The 24,591-nt window shown below is 38.9% G+C and overlaps 2 protein-coding genes across 3 annotated transcripts in view; both read left to right on the forward strand.

Moving 5' to 3' along the window:
• Nucleotides 1-60: 60 nt before the first annotated feature.
• LOC146370509 (sacsin-like) lies at nt 61-21,574 on the forward strand. 2 transcript variants are annotated; one of them, XM_084908687.1, is made up of 8 exons: nt 61-287; nt 729-774; nt 1,415-1,502; nt 7,408-7,519; nt 7,732-7,878; nt 7,974-9,405; nt 9,590-9,678; nt 9,791-21,574. In XM_084908687.1, exons 2-8 carry the CDS (start codon nt 746-748, stop codon nt 20,680-20,682), a joined length of 12,789 nt encoding a protein of 4,262 aa, XP_084764813.1. In that variant the 5' UTR covers nt 61-287; nt 729-745; the 3' UTR covers nt 20,683-21,574. The 2 variants fall into 2 exon arrangements, with proteins under 2 accessions (XP_084764813.1, XP_084764812.1); XM_084908686.1 differs by lacking the exons at nt 61-287; nt 729-774; nt 1,415-1,502 and adding an exon at nt 1,522-2,300.
• Nucleotides 2,212-24,591, forward strand: part of LOC146370510 (sacsin-like) — a 55,124-nt gene continuing 32,744 nt past the window's right edge. The window contains exon 1 of the mRNA XM_084908683.1: nt 2,212-2,300. The gene's annotated coding sequence lies outside the window, so the exon portion shown is untranslated. The remainder of the gene's footprint in view (nt 2,301-24,591) is intronic.

Raw genomic sequence — 24,591 nt, forward strand, 5'->3', positions numbered from 1 at the left:
CGGGCTGCAGCATCATCTAGCGAGCGGCGGGACAACTGTCCTCACTGGGAAGCACTGAATGAGTTTCACGAGATGCTCTGAAAGTTTCGTTTCACTCAGAACATTTGAAGAATGTGGCTGTTTTTGTTTCCGTTTCTAACAGAATAAGGGCGAAAATGAAACAAAACCTGAGCAGAAGTCCACGTGCCACGCTGTGATTGGCCATCAGCAGCCTTTATATAAATCAGACTGACGTAGGATCATTACTTTAACTGGACCAGATGGGACCACTCACTTTCATAAGCGAGGTACTATGATTTTAATCTTTTAATATCATTGGTATTGCAGTTACCTACTTAGTATAATGTACTCCTTAAAGGATGTACAAATATGTACAAAGTGTGGCTCTTCATAGTTTAGTTTGCATAGTATCTAAAAACAGTGCAGCGAGTAGGTAGCTGATATTTGATTTTTTAAATTCAAGCTGATTAACAGGAAGTTGGCTGCTATTCAGTGATAGTGTATATTTCCTTCCTCTTAGAGGCCACCCAAACACATGAGATATCAATAGAAAGCCCAGAATGTCCTCTATTTAGTACATCAGGACTTAGTGGGATATCTCAAATAAGTCAAAAGATATAGACCAAAAAACAAATGTCTATTACAGAGGACATAAACGAATAGGCTGGTTCTCAGGAGGATATGTTATATGACTTTGTTCTGCTCACAATACCCTGAATTTCTTACAGGAACCAACCCTGGAACAATGAGTCTGAAAGCAAAGAAGAAAGCTCGGTGAGTTGTTTTGATTTTACTTTAATGTTATGTATACAGTTCTTCCTACTGTATATAAAACAATAGGAAATACTGTTATGCATACAGAACAGTATTTCTGTAGGAAGTACTGTACGCAAAAAATGTGTGGCTCTATAGTACTGTAGGAAGTGCTGATACATATTAATATGATTTTTGGCGCTAATGTTATTTTCTCATTTTACTTGTAGGTCAAATTATTTATTGAATTGAATTACTGCTCAGTGTGTAATTATTTGAATCACTATATGAAATGTTTTTATTAGTCTTTGAGTGCACATCTTCAGTCATCTCCATGAATGAGTTCAAAAATTTGTAACCAGTTCCCTAAAATTACATACTAAATGCAAAGTTCGTATTCAACGTTTTATCATCCAAAATACATCAAGTACCTGCCCCTTTTAAATTTATTGTCCCATAAAGTATCTTCTGATTTCATCACAAGCTGTTATCTGATTGAAAGTTGAGAACTTTATGGCTAAGAATACAAGTAAAATACACAAGCTTGTTTAATATTAGCTCTTTCCTATAATCAGTGTATCAGGAGGACTCACTTTGTTTTAAATTAAATTCAAACTCGGTGCTTTTTAATTTCTCTGCTGATACTGTTGCTTTTTTATAGGACTTCTTTCGGGGCCACAGCACCGCCCTTCATTGACTACTTGAAAGATATTCTACGTCGATATCCAGATGGCGGACAAATTTTGAAGGTTGGTGTAATGTTTTGCCAAAAGCCCATTTCATCAGTTACTTCTTAAAGTACTTCATGGGGTTGCAAAAGGATTTTCAGTCCTTTAGAAATCCGGTTTCAAAACTGTCCCTTGGCTCTGATCAGTAAATGCTTTCCTAATGATTGAATTGTCTCACTTACTTATTTTGACATTTTGTACCTTGCTGATTAAAAAAAACATTAAGTCCATTTTGTAAATAACTTTTAAATAAATCATTATGTGATCATTTAAACTGTCACAAAGGAGGGTTATCTAGTCTGTGCTAACGGGCTAACTCTTTGTTATTATAAAACACTATTTTTACACTAAGATACACCATTGTGCACCCGGTTTCCAAAAAATAACAAGACAAATGACAGCAAAAAAACACTACGATTGTGGCCTCATAACAGACTTCAATGACTAATGTCACCGTGGTTCTGTCCAACCAAGGGCGTAGATTTGGCATGGACGGAAGGGACATGTCCCCACCAATATTCAGCGATTATTGAATTGTCCCCACCAATAATTTGATCTATTCGAGTAAAGAAAATCAAACCCGATAGAAAGAAAAAAAAACGATCTGTCAGCGTCTCATTCACCCAGCGGTGCAGAAAGAGTTAAATTACGTCCTCTATTGGAGTCCTACCTCATGTGACAAATATGGCGAATGTGATTGCCTGTGCCTTTCAGGGAGATCTGTTTAGTTTTAGCAGCGGCAAGCCTGCGCTGCGAGGAGGAGAGGAGGCTGGCAGCAAAAAGGAAGAACCTGGATATAAGTATTTTTCAAAGAAACCTGTAAGTCGCTTAAAGCCAAATTAGCTCATAAAATGTGTCCGTCATAATAACGTTACAGGCTTTGCTAGGCTTTGGCCCACATCAGTCTAAAATTGTATGTAACCATGAATAACGTGTTTTGGAAACTGCACAACAGGCAGCACTATTAGTTATCTCAGTCTCAGAGCAGCATTTCTAATTTTGATTGAAACTGTCAGAGAAAACGGCAGCTTTGAGCAAGCCAGGATATTAGTTTACAGAGGCTGTTAAAATTATATGTCTAACATTAAAATGTTGGTGACACAATAATTTCATCCTAATGGTACTGACATATTCATAGGTTAATTTTTGAGACAAAATATCATGAGGTAGTCATGATTTTGCAAATATCCACCTTGTAGTGCAGTTTGCACAAATTGTTTTAAAAATGCACTCACCCTACAAACATTACTGATGAGTCAAGATCTGCACAAATTGACAGAAACACTGAAGCAGCTCCACATTTTATTCTTATTATAATTCCCTCGAAGCACAGGCAGACGCAAGTGGTTTTCTGTCACTGGTTTATTTGAAGACTTCTCTCCAAAGCCACCGTGAAAACTATACAGCATTAACAAAATAAAACTCAGCGTAAGACACAGCAGTAAAAACACTGTACAACAAACACGATAAATAAATAAATACCTCGTTGGCTGCATGCTGCAAAAAGGGAATTAGCCGCCGTTCTTCTGAGGTTTCCTTTAACCGTTTAACCGTGTGTAGTTAAAGTCCACTTAACATGTCTTTCAATAAAAAACCATCCTTTCTGCGCGCTTACAGGTGTTTTTCTTCGTTCTACCCAAAGAGGAAACTAGCGCAACTTGTAAGCGAACTTGACTTTCAAAATAAAAGCACCAAACCGTTGACTACAAAAAACAAACAAAGTAATGTACAGCTTAAACAATTTACAATCATGACATGGATCTTGACAAGATAAAGAAATAATCCAAATTATATACAATGTCATCATGCCAACAGTTACACTTATTGTCATGTATGTCCTATTTGTGATACAAGATCACAGGTGAAATTGGATGATGACTTGTTGGTTCATTACTGTATTTGAAGCACGTGTGTGACTGCATGTATTTGGAATGTCTCACTGTTATTTATCAGGTGACAGAGGCAGCTCTGCCATGTTGTAGCTCAGACAGAGGTGAAGAGGCGAGGTCACAGGTGACTGACTGATGTTTTGGTGCTATAGATTAACTAGTATTTATTATCATGACAGTTGTTAGGCTGCTGATGTAAATTGTTTCATTAGTGTATATTTGACAAAGAATCTGAATTGACATGTCTCACTTTTTATATGGCACGAATCAATGTGTTATTTTATCAGGTGGCAATATGTCCTAGTGCAGTCGGAGGGGAAGAGCCAGGGCCAAACATGAGGCACATCAAGCACAGAATAATAATTGTAATCTGAGGATAAAACACATGTACTGAGGCTGAAAGAAGCTTCAGTGCTCTCAGAAGACTAAAAAGATGGCTAAGGTTAACAATGACTCAAATGAGATTAAACAATGCTGCTGTATGCCATGTCCACCAGGAGAGACTGGACAGTATAGATGTAAAACCAATATGCCAGCAGTTTATCTCAGTTAACGAGAGGAGCAGGCATGTGTTTGGCTCCTTCACACATTGGACATTGAGTTGTTGTGTGGGTCACCAGTAGTCCATGTCTGTTGCTGTAACAGTAGCTCATGTTTAGAGTAAAACATCCCAGCTCACTGATTTGATAGGGGCAATACTGTGCCTAAACTGTTGCATAATTTTGCTGAGAGATCTTTTACTTTGTGGTAATCTTAGATGAGTAGTTTTATGGACAAAAACCACCAGGTCATTCAGTGTTCCCTTAGTGCTAATGTATCAGAGATGTTGGTGTACTATAACTGAAGTAATGATGTTAAGTCCTTAAAGTCATATTCTTTTATTGTCATAACTGGATTTGAAGCTATTTTTATTTTTGTATGATACCTGATTTATATGGATTATGGCTGAAGTAAACTAAAGCCTAAAATACTTAGTCAGTCATTTGTTTAATAGTAATTTAACATTATATAATTCACATATAAAACTATGAATTGTGATTTTAAATGGTTTAAAAGCACGTAGAATAGCATATGTAGGCAAGTATATTTCTCCTCTTTTTATTAAGAAGCAAAAACAAAAAGGGAAAAAAAAAAAGAAACAGGGCAGAGTTCGGCGGTTGAATCATCCGTCCCCACCAATGCCAAAACCAAATCTACGCCCTTGTGTCCAACTTTCATAGTGTGAAGAACTCATAAACTAATTTTGACCAAATTTCACACAAATGGATACGTTTTAGGAAATGATGATATTTTATATCTAAAGGGTCAAATTTCTGGTTTACAGTAACATAATATTTAAAAAACACTTTTCTGGCCATTGTTCAATACTGCAACACTAATCCTGGATGTGTACCTTGTGAGTATTGTCTGACTATTTGATCTTTTTTGCTGCTTGGATACAGTTTCTTTGTAGTAACAAATATATTTAAAACTCTTTTGGCTATCATAGCTATAAACTTGTGTGTGGAATCAGCTTTACAGGTCAAACGTGCGCACATGTTTTTTGAGCTTCAAGATCTGTACCGCAAACAACATTCTCTATCCTAGATGCTTGACTTGGATAGGGATCAAATTAGTGGATTATTGGAAACATGGATGTAAACTGCAAACTGACTGCAAGCATTACTATAATTCTGTTTTTTCTGAGGTTTTGCACCACTTGCACCACATAAGCACCATGTACATTAGGGTTCTTCTGCATACTCAGTTGCCTTTTTTGTGTGCTTTAATGTTGGAAGAAAATGTGAAAATATAATACAGTACAATTCAACACTAATAGAATACAGTTGTGTTCAGAAGTTTACATACACAGGGGCATGAATGTCAGGATAAATTTTTCTTTCAAAACTAAGAATTGTATGCACAAGTTTGGATTTATTTTGGATTTCCCCAAATCCACCAAGGGTCAAAGATATATATTAAGTTAGCCTTCTTTATCCATCTCAAAACCGGTTTTGATGTGCGTTTAGGATCATTGTCATGTTAGAACACTCAATTGTGTTTAAATTTTAACTGTCTGACTGTTGATTGGATGTAAAGTTGAAGAATTTTTAAAGTAGTCAATTTTCAATATTCCATCCCCTTTGTGTAATGTACCAGTACCACAGCAAAACAGCCCCAAAGCATGATGCTATTGACATCATGCTTGACAAACTGGCACACTGTTCTTAGGTTTGAAAGACTCAGCTTCACTGCTTTTCATTGTGGCCAAATACCAGAATCTTTGTTTTCATCTGACTATAAAACTTTTCTCCTGAATGTATTTGGCTTGTCCTTGTGGGAAGCTGCAAATTTTAGTTGCGCAGAAGGTGCCAATTTTGGAGCAGGTGCTTTTTTCTTGGTTAGCACCCTCTAAGTCCAGGGCGAGGCAAAAATGGGTCTTTGGGTCTTCTCACAGACCAAGGTCTGTAAGAAATAAATGTAAATCCTGTAAACTTTCAGTTGTAGTCAGTCATGATTTAATAATGATGATAAGAATTTAATAGGCCTTGGCATTGTAAAAGACACTCTAGAACCTTCAGTAGCACTTAAAAGATTTAAGTTACTGTATGTATATAATATATATATTATATGTTATATTTTGGCCTTCTGTGGATTAGAGAAAATCTAAAATAAATTCAACCTTGTGCATCCAATTCTTGTTTTTTAAATAATTCAAAATATATGCTGTACAATCATTCCACCGAGGAAAAAGAACAGTTCAAAGAAATCAGGAAAGTCCCAAATTACCATGGCATTCACGACCATGTAAACTTTCAACCACAACTGTTTAGTTTTCAGTATTTCCGCCGAGTTAAACTGACACAAGTAATATTTATGTCATAAAGCTTAAAAGATTTTTGTTTTTCATTGCATGTTGGCGAGCAAAGAATTCTAATTAAAAAGTTGATTAACAATGTGCAAATGGATGAAGCAAATAAATGTTAACAGTAGAAACTGAGACGGATCTTTTTATTGTACACATTTTGATGTTACAGTAGGAAACCTAAATGGCTAATTAAAGCAGGGCTAGATCCCATTTAAACGAGTCACTTTCAGGGTTTAGTATGCTGGTTCACAGGAGAGATGGGACACTTCTTGGAACAAAACCATTGTTCACATCACCTCTCCTGCTAAAGTAAGGCAAAATTGCTTGTAGGGGTGCGGCTATCAATTATTTTAGGGATCAAGTAATCTATCGATTATTCAATTGATTATTCGAGTAATTGATAAGAAATATTTTTGTCTTATTAATGAGTAATAATAAATAATCAAAAGAGAAAGAACCAGCAGTGCATTGGTTTCCATTTTACATACTGCAATGTTTTAAAGTTTAACTGCATACAAGATCTGTAAAAAAAAATAAAATAAAATAAAATAAAATCTATATTGAAATTTTAGCTTTTAAAGAAAACAGTTTCTTAAATGCAAAAGATATATAAAAATCTCAATCACAAAGTAAACTAAGGAATAAAAATGTACCTTTCCTCTGTCTTGTTGGAAGATTTTCTGACATTATTAAAAGGTAAGTTTAAAAACCCTCAGGTCAGGTACACCCCATCTCCCCCTTTAGCCTCACCCCTGTTTGCTGAAGGTATCGCTTTTATGAAATTAAATGATGATTTTTACCAGTCTGGTGTCAGACTAAACTCCCAGGAGCTTTTTTCCGGTAAAGGTTTTAATGGTAATTACAGGAACAGCCCTGCTGTTTTGGACGCTCATCCTGACCTCACCGTTCTTGGTAATGGCTCTGACTCTTTGCTCTGTGTAAACAGACTCTGGCTCCACATTAAACTGTGCCAACATCAACATCACTGCTGCTATTGTGTTATCAGTGTTTTTGAAAAGCTTTACGTTGTTTGGCAAATGAGCGCGCTACAGAGCCGTGCGTTAAACACAGCATAGAAGAGTTTGTGTCGAGAATGTTTTTTAGAATTAAATTACTTGATGAATTTTTGCAGCCCTACTAGCTTCCATTGGCTGTCTTCTGTTAATAGTTGGTTTTGTTGGTCAATCAGGAACTGATTCAAAATGCAGATGATGCTCAAGCCACAAAAGTGGTTTTCATCCATGATGAGCGAAGCTATGGGACTGAAAGCCTTTGGACTGAAGAACTGGGAAAATTTCAAGGTACTTATTGATTAACAATAAATAAAAAACCTTTTCTCTAAAACATATGTTTCTAACGTTTCTTTTACTTTTACATGAAAAAATGTTAAAAAGAACAAAAATAGACAATAAGGGAAATAGATTGTTGGGGGGGGTCACTCTTTTTTTCAGTCTTTCTTTTTCTTTTTTTATGTATTATCACAAAGCCATGAGAATGTTTTATTTTTACGAAGGTCCTGCTCTCTATGCCTACAACAATGCCGCATTCACTGAGGACGACTGGGGAGGAATTCAGATGGCTGGAAGAAGTGTCAAGCGTGACGACCCGAACAAAGTCGGGAGGTTTGGAATCGGCTTCAACTCTGTTTACCACATAACAGGTGAAACTACGTATAGTTATCACACTTGATAAGAGTAATGTTTGTTTTTTTTTAAATAAACAATTGACAGTAGCATATCTTTACTTTGTCCACAGATGTGCCAAGTATATTCAGTTCAGGCCATCTTGGCATGATGGATCCCCAAGAAAAAGTATTTGGAGAAAGAAATGGAGGGTTTCTGTGGTCTTTGGATGATGCTGAAGACCAAGAAGTTCTGCTGAATATGCGTGATCAGTTTCAACCATTTAGAGATATAGTCTCACATGTGTGTGAACATGGATGGTCAACAGTTGTCATGGAGGATCAGCACTTCAATGGGACAATTTTTAGATTTCCTTTACGCAATGAAGCATCAGAGATTTCTGATAATCTGTATGACTCAGATAAAGTGGTTGAGCTTTTTGATAGCTTCATTGCAGATGCAGATTTGAGCCTCCTCTTCTTGAAAAATGTCACCTCTGTGTCCTTGTTACATATTAGTGAAGATGGAGCTGTTAACACCAGACTTCAAGTGAAATCCTCAGTCCCCACAGATGGTGTTTTAGAGTCAGAAGAGGAGTCAGTCACTGAGGGTCTAACAAGGTTCAAAGTTGTAACTGTGAGTTCAAAAGACCAAAAAGAGACAAAGTGGCTTCTGACAACATGTACCATGAAAGAGGGCGTTGCAGAAGATCTTGATTTGCTTACAAAGAAGTTGAGCTTTTTACCTCAAGTTGACCTGGCATTCCCCTGTGGTGAGAAGAGAGACTGTAGCCAGAGCAGACTGAGCTGCTTTCTCCCCCTTCCAAACAATGAATCCAATAAGACAGGACTCCCAGTTTATGTCAATGCATGCTTTGGCCTCACAGACAATAGAAGACACATCAAATGGCAAGAGGAAGACCAGAGACATGATGAACATGCTTTGTGGAATGAAATGCTGATGAAGAAGGTGTTTCCACAAGCATACATCAAGATCATTCAAGATGCCATTAAACTTGCCCAAAAATCTATCCTCCCTGTTTCCTCTGTGTACACTCTGTGGCCAGATCTCACTCAGATACAACACAAAGAAAAATGGCATGCTCTCACTCTGGATGTTTTTCATCACTTATTCAGACAGAACGTGGCCATCCTCTCTCTTGCTAAAGATGAAAGACAGTTTATCTCTCCATCAGAAGCTGTTTTCCCCTGCAATGGCCCAACAAGCACCAACATATTGTCTGCCATTAAAAGGGCTTTAGTGTCATGTGGAGAAAATCTTGTCACTTTACCAGCTAGTGTTGCAAGGGCTATAAATGAGGCCTACCCAAACCCTACTACCCTAAAACATGTGACTCCAGCATTCCTCAGGGCCATTCTCCACAGGACCGGTGTGGATAACATCACCAAAGACGACAAACTCAGTCTTTTGGAGTACATTTTAGGTGATGAACAATACAAAGAACTTGAGGGTCTTCACCTCCTTCCACTCAGTGATGGCTCTTTCAGATATTTCACATACAAAGAGGAAGACACTGCTTTGATTGACAGCCATGAATGTCCAAGGTAGGGTTTCCATACATCTATCAATATTTAAAATAAATGTTATATTTATTATGACTAAAGTTGCCATTTTTATGTGTTATTCACATATTGATTGTAACTGAATATTTGGAAGGTTCAGGAATGTTTCTATACTGAATGAACTCCTAACAGTTTGATTGACAGAATCCATTGCACTTTTTTATAGAGTCTTGCTGCCATTCTGTAAACCCTTCTTCATCCCACATGATCTGACTCCAGCCTGCAGTGCAAATCTGAAAGAACTGGCCAGAAGAAGTAAGTGAAAGTAATTTTAAACAATGCAGAGTCATTTGTACACAGCTACACATTTTAGCACACACATTTATTCTTAACTTTAAAAAAAAAATCTTTTTAATCTGCTCTTCAGATTTCTTCAAGGTCACCAACATTGATGCATCTCATTTGGCTGAATATGCAAGACGATATTTGCCACCAGACTGGAAGCAGACAGGGAAAAACCTTGTTACATGGGACAACAACAACAGTCAGCATCCACCTTCAGACTGGTTTCAAGAATTCTGGAGCTTTCTCAACAGTCATTTTAATGAGTTAAGTCCTTTCACTGACATACCTCTAATACCAGTTAGTCCTCTGTCTGGCAGTCAGACTGTATCAGTCGCAAAACTACAGCAGAACACAACTCTGATCTTTCAGAAAAGTAAACAGCTGAATTTGCCAGACCGAATAGCTCAGCTGGTGAACAAAGTTGGTGGCACAGTGGTGAGAGGAAATGAGTGGCTCAAGCATGTAGACCTTGACTCGTATGTGCTGTGCCCATCTCCAAGGAGTGTTTTGAAGGTCCTGATGAATTTAGATTTCCAACATCTTGTCACAGAACTCAAATCCGCCTCTTACACAGCACGAGAAGAACTGAAAGATTATCTCTCTTATCTGGATTCTCTCTCAAAAGCAGAGAAAGATTTTCTCTTGAAGTTGCCTTTGTTTCAAACCATGAAAGGATTCAGTGTTGCAGTTCAATCGAAACAAGCTGTGCTTCTGATCTCAGGCCTAACAGTACCAACAGAGCTCCCTATGCCTGATTCCATAATCCAGTGTTCTACTGAGACTGACCGCAGACTGTTACAGCTGCTCAAAGTTCATCTCTTGGACACCGCCGAAGCAGCCAATGTTCTTGTTGACAGCATAAGGAAAGGCGCTTGCAGCAGTGACGACGCTAACAAAACAATGACTTGGATTTTACAGCATGGTAAGGTGCTTTTCTCACAAAACGAATCCCTGAAATGTAGCTGTAAGGACTTGAGCTTCATTGAGGTGAATGGACAGCTGAAAAAGGCATCTGACTTTTTTGATCCAAGAATTCAGACTTTTAAAGTCATCTTTGAGTCAGACTTCTTTCCACCGCCTTCATACACTCATTCACTGCAGATGCTGGAAAGCTTAACAGAAATCGGATTACTGAATAAAGAGATAGATGTCTCACCTGAACATTTGCTACATGCTGCCACCCTGACTGACAAACTATGCATGAACTCACAAACTGAGGCTCTGAGAAGAGCTCAGGTTCTCCTGGAAATGGTGGAAAGTAATGATCTACTGACAAAGTTTTCTCACAAACAACTTCATTGCCTCAAAATGCTTAAATGGATCCCATGTGAGCAACCTGGAAGTGAGAAACAATTCAGTGATAAATCTCAGAAGTATTGTTTGTTTTGCCCAAATGAAATAAGACATTCTGTGTATAAGGACATTGTTGGACATGTAATGCCACTAACAGGGAAGCTCAGTGACAGAGTTAGCAACAGACTTGGTCTCAAAGACTTACCACCACCTGAAAAAGTGATTGAAAATCTGTCAGTCTTGAAATCAAAAGCACTGGAAATGGCTAATCCTGACACAGATGTAGACTTCAAAAGACAGCTGCACAGCATTTACAAACACATGCAAGACAATGTCTCTGTATTTGTTACAATGATGGACAATGAGACATGTTGGCTATGGGCCCAGAACGAGTTTGTTGCACCCCAGGATCTGGTTCTTGAATACCCAAATAATCTAGATCTGAGTTCTTACATTGGGAAGGTGCCAAGTGAATTTTTGCCATACAGAACATTGTTCCAGAAGTTTGGCCTGAGAACAGTACTTTCCAATGAAGACATTTTGGGCATTCTGTACTCTGTCCAGCAAACTGTTGAAGCAAGACAACCGCCATTTGCAAGTTCCTCAGAGGTCAAAGTGTCAATAGAAATTCTCAACTGGCTCTGGAAAGAGAAGAAAACAGTTGAGGATGACATCCCAGTGCCAGTCATTGCTGAGGGAGGAAAATTTACCCTTAAACCACGATCAACAGCTCTTTTCTGTGATGTAAGCAAAAATGGACTAAAAGAACTAAACTGCAGAGAAGAGGAAATTTATGTCATACATGAGGAAATCCCAAAAGCAGCGGCTGAATGGCTGGAAATTCGTTTTCTCAGTACCCACATCCTTGATCCAGAGGAGATAGGAATAGAGCAGTGTGGACAATCTGAACCAATAACAATGAGAATAAAAAACATTCTTAAAGAGTACGATGAACACAGTGACATCTTCAAAGAGCTCATCCAGAATGCAGAGGATGCTGGGGCAGATGTTTGCAAGTTCTTGGTAGATTTCAGAGTACACAGAGATGCCCCTGAAAGCCTGATTGACCCTGACATGGCTCTTTGTCAGGGACCTTGTCTTTGGGCTTTTAATAATGAGCAGTTCACAGCAGAGGATTGGAAAAATATTGTCAGAGTTGGCTCAGCCTCGAAGGAAAACAAAGTGGAAAAAATTGGAAAGTTTGGACTTGGATTCAACACTGTGTATCATGTGACAGATGTCCCCTCCATCCTTAGTGGCAACACTCTTCTCATACTTGATCCAAATGTTACTCATCTCACAAAACATATTAAACACAAAACAAATCCTGGAATCAAGCTGGATCTCTGTCAACAGCAACTCTTTCATTGTTTTCCTGGTCAGTTTGGATCATATGAAAACATTTTTGACTGTAATTTTACCAGAAAAAGTCCTCCTGAACCCTATCCAGGCACTCTGATCAAACTACCTTTCCGAAGTGAAGAAGAAGCTGTCAAATCAGAAATAAGCACAAATGTGTATCAAAATCCCAATATCCTTGATTTTCAACATCTCTTTTCTAAGAATTCACAAACCCATCTGCTTTTCTTAAAGAACATCATTACATTATCCCTCCAAAATATCCCACACAATGGATCAACTCCACCAAGAGAAAATGAAATAGAGACCATCTTCTCTGTGTCCAAAACTACTGTGAGTGCAATGGAGATTCCTGATGACACCAGTGTGTCCAAGCAACGTCATGCTGAGAAATCACTGATGAAAGTTGATGGTAAATGCAAAGGACTAATTGAATCTTGCACAGTCAGAATTATCCAAATATCCAGTCAGCAGTCTAATGAAACTAAACTTCAGTTCTGGCTCCTGTACAACTGCTTTGGGACAGATGAGTCCTTTAAAATGGCCATTCACAAAAACAAGCAGGCCAGTTTCTCTTTGCCCATTGGAGGGATTGCTGTGCCCTTGCAAAATCATCCAGAAACTGGAAAATTCACCACATTACAAACAGATCTTGTTGGACAGGCCTTTTGCTTCCTTCCTCTTCCCATTCACACGGGTCTTCCTGTCAATGTAAATGGCACATTTGCGGTGACAAGCAACCGAAAAGGTCTGTGGGAAACTGGAGTGAAAAATGACTGGAACAAAGCTCTCCTTCAGGATCCAGTAGTGACAGCATATGTTACTGTACTCAAGGCACTAAAGAAAATGTCAGAAAATAAGCAGCTGGTGAGTTACTGTTATCACACCTTTTTGCCTGATAGAGAGAAAGTGAGTGAAACTTTCAAGCCTTTAGTGGATGCACTTTACTCAACCATTGTTGATGACTCTGTTGGTCCAGAGCTCTTTAGTGATGGAGAACAATGGTTCTCAATGAATAATGCCATATTTCTTCATGAGAGCATTGAAAATGATGAAAAGATTGGTGACCTTGCAGTGCAAGTTTGCAAGAAATATGCAAAAGGACCCAATCATGTTGTTTCTCTTCCACTTTGGCTGAGAAATAGCTTCAAACAGGCTGGCCTTGAAAAGGTTTTACAAAACAGGACCTGGAACTGGGAGAAGTTCTACAGAGAAGCAGTGTTCAGTAACCTAACTACAATGGACTCAAAGAGTAGAGATACCCTTGTGCTGCATGCTATTGACCTTCATATCAAAGAAATTGACAATCTGCTGCTCTGCTATCCATGCATACCCACAAAGGGTGGACAGCTCCAACATGTCAGGAAACTTGTGGATCCTACAGGGAAAGTGGCCTGTCTTTTTGAACCAAAAGAGGGACGCTTGCTTGATGGATCTGAAAATGACTTCAGATCTGCAAAAAGGATTCAGCGTTTGTTGGAACTTGGTATGGTAAATGACCATCTCCCATTGGAAGACATCACAGAGAAAGCAGGCACGATTAATAAAACCTGGAGCATTGACAAAAAGAAAGCATTTGTGCATTTGAGGTGCTTTTTTGAACTGATGAAAAATCACATTTATGATATAGAGTCTCACCACTGGAAAACACTGAGGACAACTGCATTTCTTCCAGCATATTCACCTGGTGATGCAAAAATGGAAGGAAACGTAACACTTAAAAGGCCCACTGATGTTTTTAGTGACAAATGCTCCCTTCTCGTTAACATGACACAACCAGTGCTGGATAATAGTAATTTGAAAATACACCACAGTGATCCAGTCCTAAAGATCTTGGGCGTGAACAGCTCTCCGAAGCCAGAGGTGGTGCTCCAGCAGCTGCATGAAGGAAGCAAACAAGCACACTCCATTGACAGATCCATGCTTTATAAAATAGCATTTGAGTGCTATACATGTCTGGATCAGTGGATCTGTGACTCTGGAAATGCCACTTACATTTCACAACAAGCAAGTTCATTTCCATTCATCCTCATTGGCGATACATTTGTGAATGTTGATCGTGTAGCTGAGAACGGGCAATTTGAAGCAAAGCCCTATCTCCACGTACTTCCAGCTGCCTTCACAAGTTTCAGGAACCTCTGGAAATGTATAGGTGTTGAAAAACAATTCACGACCACTCAGTTTCTAACTGTGGTGCAAGAATTAAAAGCTCAACATGGAAACAAGCCCCTACCAAAGAGTGATATCTCAGTTGTCTTCACAATTTTAAACAAAGGGATATTTGAGGCCAAAGTCAAAATCATGGATGACTGTCTGATACCCAATGAGCGTGGAGTTTTGCAGTTTGCTAGTGAGCTATTTTACAATGACAGCCCATGGATGCCACTCACTTCAGGTGTCACATTATGTCACGAGAATATCCCACGAGCTATGGCTCGCCACCTTGGAATCAAAACAACAAGGCATCATTCTCTGGAAAACCACATGGTTGATGATATGTCACCATTAGCTTTTGAGTTTGAACAGCAGGAACAGCTGACTGTTCGTATTAAAAACATAATTTCAGCCTATCCATCAAAGAAGGATATCCTTAAAGAGCTTATCCAAAATGCTGATGATGCAGAAGCAACAGAAATTCACTTCATCTGGGACAAAAGACAACATGGAAAACAAAAAACATTTGGGAAGAAATGGAACAATCTCCAGGGTCCAGCACTTTGTGTGTTCAACAACAAAGTGTTTTCTGATGCTGACATTAAGGGAATTCAACAGCTGGGAGAGGGAGGAAAGCACAGCACCCCAGGGAAGATAGGCAAGTACGGAGTTGGATTCAACTCTGTTTACCATCTGACTGACTGTCCTTCGATCCTTACAGGAGATGAAGTACTTTGCATTTCTGACCCCAATCAAAAATACATTGAAAATCACTCAAATAACCAACGATATGGCATTGGCTATAAACTAGCTGACACTTTCAAAGAAATGTACGTAGATGTCTACAAATCCTTTCTTCCAGACAAATTTTCTCTTAAAGAGGGCACCATGTTCAGATTACCTCTGAGAATGGGTACAAATGCAAATACCTCCAAAATATCACAGCAAGGAGTCACTGACCGCGACATGAAAGAACTGTGCTCTGCCCTGTCTGAAGATCCTGAAGGACTAATTCTCTTTCTGAAAAACATCTGCAAAATCAAAGTCCATGAAATCAGTGACTATTCAGGAGGACTTAAAACCATCTTTGAGGTTGAAAAAAATCTGCCACAGAAAAGTCGGGACGAGAAAGATGCTTTTGTAAAACATCTACAAAATGCACTGCAATCAGACAAATTAGCAACACAAAAGACTTTCTATGAAACCACAATTTCCACCTCAGATAAAAGACAAAGTAAGTGGATTGTTGCAGAACAATTTGGCTCCTTCAAAGACAGCTGCGAATTAAAACTATCAGACAAAATACCCCAAGCATCATTAGCTGCACGTGTGAACACAAGAGGATACCTCATCATGGAATTTAAAGGAGAAGCCTTTTGTTCACTTCCTTTGCCAGGGAAAACTGGACTGCCAGTACATGTAAATGGAAACTTTGAGGTTGATTCTGCCAGGAGAAGCCTTTGGAAAGAAGATGGGAAGAGTAAGAAATCAAACTGGAATGAGATTTTGAAACAGAACGTCATTGCACCACTGTATGCAGATCTCCTGCATTACATCAGGCGCAGCATTGCAGTCAAGAAAGTTTCAGTTGCAAGTACTGACTCATGTTTCAGTACAGAATACTTGTGTTTTTGGCCAACTGTGTCCAAGGATGTTTTCCCAGACTGGCATGAAATGATACATGGAGTATACAGATCACTGAAAGAAAAAGGCCTTGATGTAATCCCTGTGATGAAGAGCTCAACACGGAAAATTGCAGATACAAAAATTAAAGAATTCTCATTTGACTGGTGTAATGTCAGCGAAACAGACTCTACTGAGTCACTTTATCTGACAACTTCAGGAAATCTCGAGCTGAACAACATTTTGGAAGATCTTGGAATGAAGCTGGTTCCTTATTCCACAAACATGCAGAGGATTTGGACAAGTTTCAGATCTGCTGGGGTTGAAGTGAAAGAGGTCAGTCCCTCCACTGTGCAGACTTTTCTACGAGCAAAACCTCTCAATGATCCAACCCAAACAGATGAGGATTTACCTTTACCCATAAGTGCCACTTTGATCAAAGATGAGAAAAAATGTTCAGAGCTCTTGAGATTTTGTTTAAAAGATTTATTCTCAGAAAAGGTCACCCAGGACAATGCCAGTTTGCTCGAACGGCTTCCGCTTCTTCTCACAAAAGATAAAGTATTGACAGTTTTCAACTCCCAGTCACTCAAGTGGATATCAAGATATGAAGATCTCTTCTTTCACTACGAGAACAAATTTGCAGACTATCAGACAAACAAAGACCACATTAAACTTCTTCAAAGTTTAAAACTAATCCAAAAAATGACACTACCCTGCTCAGAAAAATATCTGAAACCATTAATTCAGCATCTTCTTAAGAACTGTGAAGTTGATCCACTCTGTGGTCTTCATGTCCCAAATGAGAAAATGTTAAAGTGGCTGAAATCACTTTGGATGTTCATAACAAGTGAAATTAAACTACCAACCTCTAGAGATAACGAGTCAAGTCTGACACTAAGTGATGTGGGGAAACTCTTCAGTGACTGCTACATTTTACCTGTTGTGTGTCCAAGGTTGAACAACAAGCACTTGCTGCAAACAATGAAACACATTTCAAGTGTTGTGTTTGCCTCACAGAAACACAAAGACATATCAGGCATCCTCTTTAAACTTGGTTTTATGAGTTTTGATCATGTTTTCTTCTCTGAGATGGACCGAGAGGTACGTTCATGTCTACAGCATGAGCTTCTCGATGTAGATGATCAAAGCTCAGTGTTGGATCAAGTGTACAACATTAATCACCCAGAGTTTTCCCACCTTTCAAATAATGATATGAAGGAGTTTCAGATGTTCCTGCAATTGGCCAAAGACAATCAAGAGTATGTGAGGAAGCTCAAATCCTTACCAATATTTGAAACAACACATGGTGAACGAGTGAGGATTGATGGACCTAAAAAGGTTCATGTTCTCAACAGCTTTTATTCAGTGCGATTTCCAGATTTGTTCAACCTGCCCAACACCGACAGCATTTTTCTCAAGTTCAACTCTGAGAACCGCACACTGTCAGAAACACTCAACATTCAGGTCCTGGATGATTTGGAGTATTTCATGAAGTTCATTCTACCTGTTGTGCACCAACTCACAGAGACACAGATTCTTCACAGCCTCAAACTGTTGCTGTCACTACGTTACTCTTCAGAGGACAAGAAAACTATCATCTCCTCACTGAAGACAGTGAAACTGATTCGCAGTTCTCAAGGTAGACTGGAGCCTGCATCATACTACTTTGATGAGAGTGTGGGGCTGTACAAACAAATGTTACCCCAGGAGAAATTTGTACCTGACAGATTTTGGACTGAGCTGTGTGAAGGAGGTGACTACACAACAGAAAAAGCAAAACAGCTGGTCAGAAAACTTGGAATGAAGCATGTTGTGTCAAACGATGAGATAATAAATTTCGCGTACCAGCTGGCATCAGAAGCAAAAGGAAAAGGAAGAATTGAAGACCTGAAATTAAAATCATCATTACTTTTCAGGGAAGCCTTGAGTAAAGCATGTGATGCCAAAGACAACAGTGAAAGGTTGCTGGAAAGCATTGCCGACATCGAATTCATTTTTCCAGTGATTATTCAAAAAGAACTGTCCATCTACCACCAACCATTTGCTGCTGAAGGAACTACTGTTAAAATTAGACGCTCCTTGATTGACAAAAATCCAGAGCATCAAGGTTTGATTTGGACCTCAATGCCAATTATAGACCTGCCATTTATGTCGCAAAATCTTCAGAAAATGATAAAAAATGCAGGAGCTCATGAAGAACCACCTCCAAACTGTGTAGCCAGTAACATAAGAAACATCTGTCAGTCACCATGTGAAACTGACCAGCTGATCAAAACACGAGCTAAAGTGTTCAGAAGTTCGTACGCTTACCTGCAAGCAAAAAGATTTGAAGGAAACCAGCTGGCTGGTCTTCCTGTTGTGTTGGTTGAAAAAGACACAAAACTTATGAGGCCTGATGACGTGTGTCTGTCGCTCTCCTATGATCTGGACTTCAGACCATATCTGTACAAGATTACTCCAAAAGATGCAATGTATGCACCGTTCTTTCAGAAAATTGGTGTGAAGAACGAAGCTACTGCAGAGCAATATTGTAATGTTTTGGCAGCAGTTTACGCTGATTCCTGTGATAAACAGAAACTACATTCAAACCAGCTGACAACTGTGAAACGAGCTGTTGAGCAGTTGTTTAAGTTAATCAGTGCTCAGGGAAACCAGAAGCTTCTTGAAAATGTTGAGACTCTGTATCTTCCTGCAGTAGATGGTAAATTATACCCATCGTCCACACTCTGCTACAACGACACAGTGTTTGAGACCAAAAGGTTGGAAGAAGCGCTGGAGAACAAGTTCCTGCTGCTTGAGAAACTCAGTGAATGTTATTTGGGCAACGACAAATACATGCATCATCAGCTGTTGCAACTGCTGCCTCAGAAATTTCAGCCAAAGATGCTGTCTGAGTTCACAGAGGAAAGAGTTGTGGAATCAAAGATGCAGCTTTGTGAACTTGGGACTGGCTGTGAATTTAGTGGATGGTTTGATAAACATCTCTCCTCAGGAGCCTTTAAATATGGATTAATTTGTCTTATTAGAGAGAATTCTCAAGGCAAAATAACACAAGAAGATGCTTCTAACACATGTGAGCAGACTTTTGGCAGTATACAGATTATCTGCTGCAAAACGTTGGAAACAGCTCTCTGGCTCGATAAACAACCACTTCCCAAAACTGATGAAGAAACTGATGTATCTGTGGAACGAGGGCAACAAGGATGCACCTTTTACTTAAAGCACAATGATGACATGGCTGTCAAGGTAATAAATGAAGTCATCATGACACTGACAAAAGAGCTTAATGTTCTTCTAGGAAACAGAATTGCATTGGTTCATCTTCCAGTGCTGGGACAACTCCTCATGTGTGATGATCTGCAAGATGTTCGGAAAACTCTGGCTAAAAATCAGATTCGTGACAGTGCTGAAACTGAAAGTTCCTCTTTTAGTCCAGCAGCCCCTGGGACAGAGATCCCAGAAGAATGGCATGATTGTTTGGACATGAATGTCCTCAACAACTTTGAAGAGGGGGAATATGTTGGCTACAGCATTGATGACAAGTACATTTATGCAGTTATTGTTGAAGAACTGCCTGGTCACAATGGACCATATTCATGGAGATACAAAGTAGATATTGGAGAAGATGAGCCCACTGAAGTCAGCTGTGTTGATCTGTTTCAGTTTAAACGAGAAAAGAAGGTAAAAACAGAAGAAAACACTTGCATGGAGCTGGAACCACTGACAGGAGCTGTGCCACATTCTTCTGAATCATCAACAAATTCTTTACCAGCCTCTGTTGAGGAAGCTAAAAGGGAAATTGATAAATGTTTGGCAGAGATCTGGAGGCTTCGTGAGGAGGAGAGGCACAAAGCCATCAAGAGACTGTACCTGAGGTGGCACCCTGACAAAAATCCAGATTGCCAGTCTCTCGCCAATGAGGCATTCAAATATTTACAGAATCGAATTGATGAGCTTAGCAAAGGCAAAGCTGCAGGCTCAACCTTTTCAAGCAGAAACACAAATTGCAGAGGCTTCTATCAACAGTGGAATCAGGAGGCCAGGTCCCACAGAAATAGTCGAGAGAGGTTCTCTAGAGGCTATAGAGGTTTCCATTCCTACAACTTCTGGACCCACAATGAAAATGTCCCAAGGCCAGACAGAGAAGAGGCCAGGCGCTGGTGTAGACAGGCTCGCTGCGATCTCAATGCAGCTCACAAAGACACTGGTGGAGGGAGCACAGAGTGGTGTCTGTTTAAGGTCCATCAAGCAGTAGAAAAGTCTCTCATAGCAGCATGCTATAAAAGAAATGGACAACGCCCCAACAGCAGCTCAATTTCAGCCACTGCTGCACAAGTTTCCCGCTACAGCCTCCAACTGAGAGATCTGCCTGAGATTGTGAAAAACCTGCAGACACTCGGAGTGGATCCCAAAAGGACTCAATATCCCAACTGCCATCCATATCCCCACATACCGAACGGACAATTCAGATCAGAGAATGAAATGCTGGCACTGAACAAGGCATCTGAGCTCCTTAATAAAATAGAAGCATATGTGAATTAAGGATTTAAGACAAGGTATTGGTCAGTGTAACTGTTTTTCTAAATTTTAAAAGGATTATAGCCACAATGCAAACTGAAATATTATTTAGCATCACAACCAAAAGGAATTTAAGTTGTATTCTTTTTTTTTTTCTTTTTTTTTGAGTAATGATCACTGAATGATGTTAGTATGAAGTATAAACAACAAAGGTTTTTGTGCACTTTCATGAATATTCCCTTAGGAAACATGTAATCACTGTATGCCTTTGTTTTGCTTTGCTTTCATTTTGAAGCTGCTCATTTCTGATATTGATATATTATGTGTTTTGTTTTTTTTTGTTTTGAAAATGCGTATATCGAGTATTTTTTGTAAGCAACTTAGTTGGGATTTTTGACTACTCTTGGGGGGAGGTCATTGGACCGCTTCATTGTTGTTTGGTAAATACCTGCTGGGAAGCAATATACTTACTGTAATATAACATTTATCAAAAGGCAAATGTGAAGACTACTTACTGAGTGAAGCTGCAACTACTGTAGAAGTTCTGTCTAATGTATTTAGAGATATTCTTACTTATTTTTCTTACATTTTAAACACTTATTACTATTGACATCCATAACTTTTGGTGACAGAAGACACTCAGCATGTAATTTTGTTATGTTAAGTGCAAATGCAAAAGAAATTGGCAGAAATCTGTCGCAACCCATTATTATCATTTAATAAAAGTTTTCTTATGAAAGAAAAGAAATGGCAATGCCTGTCATATTTCTAAATACGGGTCAAGGGTTAGCTAATATTACTATAATTAAGTATAATTATATAATAAGTTTAAGATTATTACTTCATTTCCTTCCTTGTTCATTTACTGTATATTCAGGAGTTCGTAAAGGAATAAAGATTACCTACTTTACACTAACTGTGTCTGTTTAATGTGATTTCACTTTTTCACTGTATCATTTAATTTTAATGTGTCAGTGGCCAGTGTGACATAAAAACTGTACCCAGTAATACCAGTAAAATCTGACAGCAAAAAATCTGTGAAGTTTGCTGACTTTGACTCTCTCCCTAAACTTCGACCACCATCTATGGCAATGTAGAATTAAGGCTACGTCCACACGTACATGGGTATTTTTGAAAACGGAGATTTTCCGTTTTCGTTTTAAAAAAATTAAATGAAGAAATGAAGGAAAACGCTGCTAGGAACATGCCAAAGCAACGGGTGGCGATATATTCCTAACCGTGCAGAAATGTTGGCCAATCAGAAGTCTAGAAGCCTCGGTGGGAAATAGTAAACAGGGATGGGGCATAGAAGCAGAACCGAGTCGTATGTGTGGAGGGACAGTAACTGTGTGTGTATATGTAAGCATTTAAACACTGCAGAGAGTACAATTAACAGTAACAGTATTGTAGAAATTAATTTCACCGAAACAATAACGTGGCGCACAGTGTGACGTCAAAAAATGCGCACACCTTTGACACTGCGTTTTCTCCGTTTTCTCCGTTTTTCTCGTCCACACTAAATGCAAAAACTGAGTTTTCAAAAATATCCATCCTGGCCGGAGTTTTTAAAAATCTCCGTTTTCAGTGACCGAAAACGCCGTTTAAGTGTGGACGAAAGGTGCAAACGCATAGAAAAATCTGCGTTTTCAAAAATACCCGGGTACGTGTGGACGTAGCCTGAGATTGCTCAAATTCAAGATTACTTGAGCTCTGCAATTCATGAGCTGCGGCTGAGATGAACATACAAAAGACATCTATGCTAAGATGAGATCAGCCATGCACAAGATTAGACAAACCATTGAATCAAAGTGTTTTGGGCAGTTTAAAGACAGTGATGCTCACTTAAAGATTACGTTTACATATACTGAACTCAAAGAAACGTAATTAGAGACGAGATCCATTAGAAAGAATAAGAAACGATTGTACATGATCATTAAATGTACTTAAGTTTCTCAAAAATTGTCTGTGTGAATCTTAATCATCCATATTAGTAAATGGAGTTTGTTGAATTAGAATTCCAAGTGTACCTCCAACCACCTTCAAGCCAACAAGTGGTATAATCAACCCAACTACCTAACATGTCTATATGGTCTCCACCAGAATCTTGTTTTTACAAAGGAAATTCTAATTGGGTGTTAGCAGATAATGAACCTAAATCTAAAAAATGTCATTGGACCCCATTTGAATGTTCAGTTGTCAGTGAAGAGAAGCACGAGTTAAAGTTAAAAGCATTTTTTTTATTCATTGTAAAGTCATGTTATGAATATAATGACACCTTAACAACATATCTGGCAAATACATGTTTCCATATATTGTTTGTAAGGAAAAAGTTCACATATATATCAGATTTGGTCCTTGTGTTTTGCCTCCTGTTCTCTCCTCCTTCAACTGATAATTTACACTAAATCTCTACATACAGCAGGGTGGCGCCTGTTTCTGAAGGGATGTCAAGATAGAAAAAAGAAGTAAGGATCTTTACAAAGTTAGTGCGATACAATGGGAGCTCAAGGTGTTACAAGCATATTAGACACTTGCCTTAATGACACATCTAATCCAAGCCTGGAGGGAACTGCAATAGGTACATTCTTCTATTAGTATATTTTGTGTTGAAGAGACTCAACTCATTAACGCAAAGACATGTTTTGGGTTTTGGAGCTTAGGTTCTAGTTGTGAAGGTTGAGGTGGACACATCAGAGTTGTTATAAATGTGATGAATCACGAGCTCTGCAGTTTGTTAATAGCTGATCACGAGGCAACATGAAAACCGGTTTAGCTAGAACACCATGTATTATTACTGAATACCCACCTAGCAACAGAAAAGTTGCCAGGTGGGTATTAACAGAAAGTTCAGCACCTATTTTATCTAGAAGAAAACAAAAATACATCAGAGCTTATGAGAACATCTCTCAGAAAAACTTTGTTTTATTCAAGAGTGATGCAGCTTTTAGGACGGATATACAGGGAGTGCAGAATTATTAGGCAAGTTGTATTTTTGAGGAATAATTTTATTATTGAACAACAACCATGTTCTCAATGAACCCAAAAAACTCATTAATATCAAAGCTGAATGTTTTTGGAAGTAGTTTTTAGTTTGTTTTTAGTTTTAGCTATTTTAGGGGGATATCTGTGTGTGCAGGTGACTATTACTGTGCATAATTATTAGGCAACTTAACAAAAAACAAATATATACCCATTTCCATTATTTATTTTTACCAGTGAAACCAATATAACATCTCCACATTCACAAATATACATTTCTGACATTCAAAAACAAAACAAAAACAAATCAGCGACCAATATAGCCACCTTTCTTTGCAAGGACACTCAAAAGCCTGCCATCCATGGATTCTGTCAGTGTTTTGATCTGTTCACCATCAACATTGCGTGCAGCAGCAACCACAGCCTCCCAGACACTGTTCAGAGAGGTGTACTGTTTTCCCTCCTTGTAAATCTCACATTTGATGATGGACCACAGGTTCTCAATGGGGTTCAGATCAGGTGAACAAGGAGGCCATGTCATTAGTTTTTCTTCTTTTATACCCTTTCTTGCCAGCCACGCTGTGGAGTACTTGGACGCGTGTGATGGAGCATTGTCCTGCATGAAAATCATGTTTTTCTTGAAGGATGCAGACTTCTTCCTGTACCACTGCTTGAAGAAGGTGTCTTCCAGAAACTGGCAGTAGGACTGGGAGTTGAGCTTGACTCCATCCTCAACCCGAAAAGGCCCCACAAGCTCATCTTTGATGATACCAGCCCAAACCAGTACTCCACCTCCACCTTGCTGGCGTCTGAGTCGGACTGGAGCTCTCTGCCCTTTACCAATCCAGCCACGGGCCCATCCATCTGGCCCATCAAGACTCACTCTCATTTCATCAGTCCATAAAACCTTAGAAAAATCAGTCTTGAGATATTTCTTGGCCCAGTCTTGACGTT

Source organism: Perissodus microlepis, chromosome 16 (genome assembly GCF_051167445.1).
Source record: "Perissodus microlepis isolate ML-2025 ecotype Zambia chromosome 16, ASM5116744v1, whole genome shotgun sequence".
In the NCBI taxonomy this organism is placed as follows: Eukaryota; Metazoa; Chordata; class Actinopteri; order Cichliformes; family Cichlidae; genus Perissodus; species Perissodus microlepis.

Bases quoted from the DNA above. Each gene is read 5' to 3' on its own strand.
- LOC146370509 (XM_084908686.1), top strand. From the start codon at position 2,166: ATGGCGAATGTGATTGCCTGTGCCTTTCAGGGAGATCTGTTTAGTTTT. The intron at 7,520-7,731 runs GTACTTATTGAT...ATTTTTACGAAG, and splicing joins AGAACTGGGAAAATTTCAAG to GTCCTGCTCTCTATGCCTAC. The intron at 7,879-7,973 runs GTGAAACTACGT...CTTTGTCCACAG, and splicing joins CTCTGTTTACCACATAACAG to ATGTGCCAAGTATATTCAGT.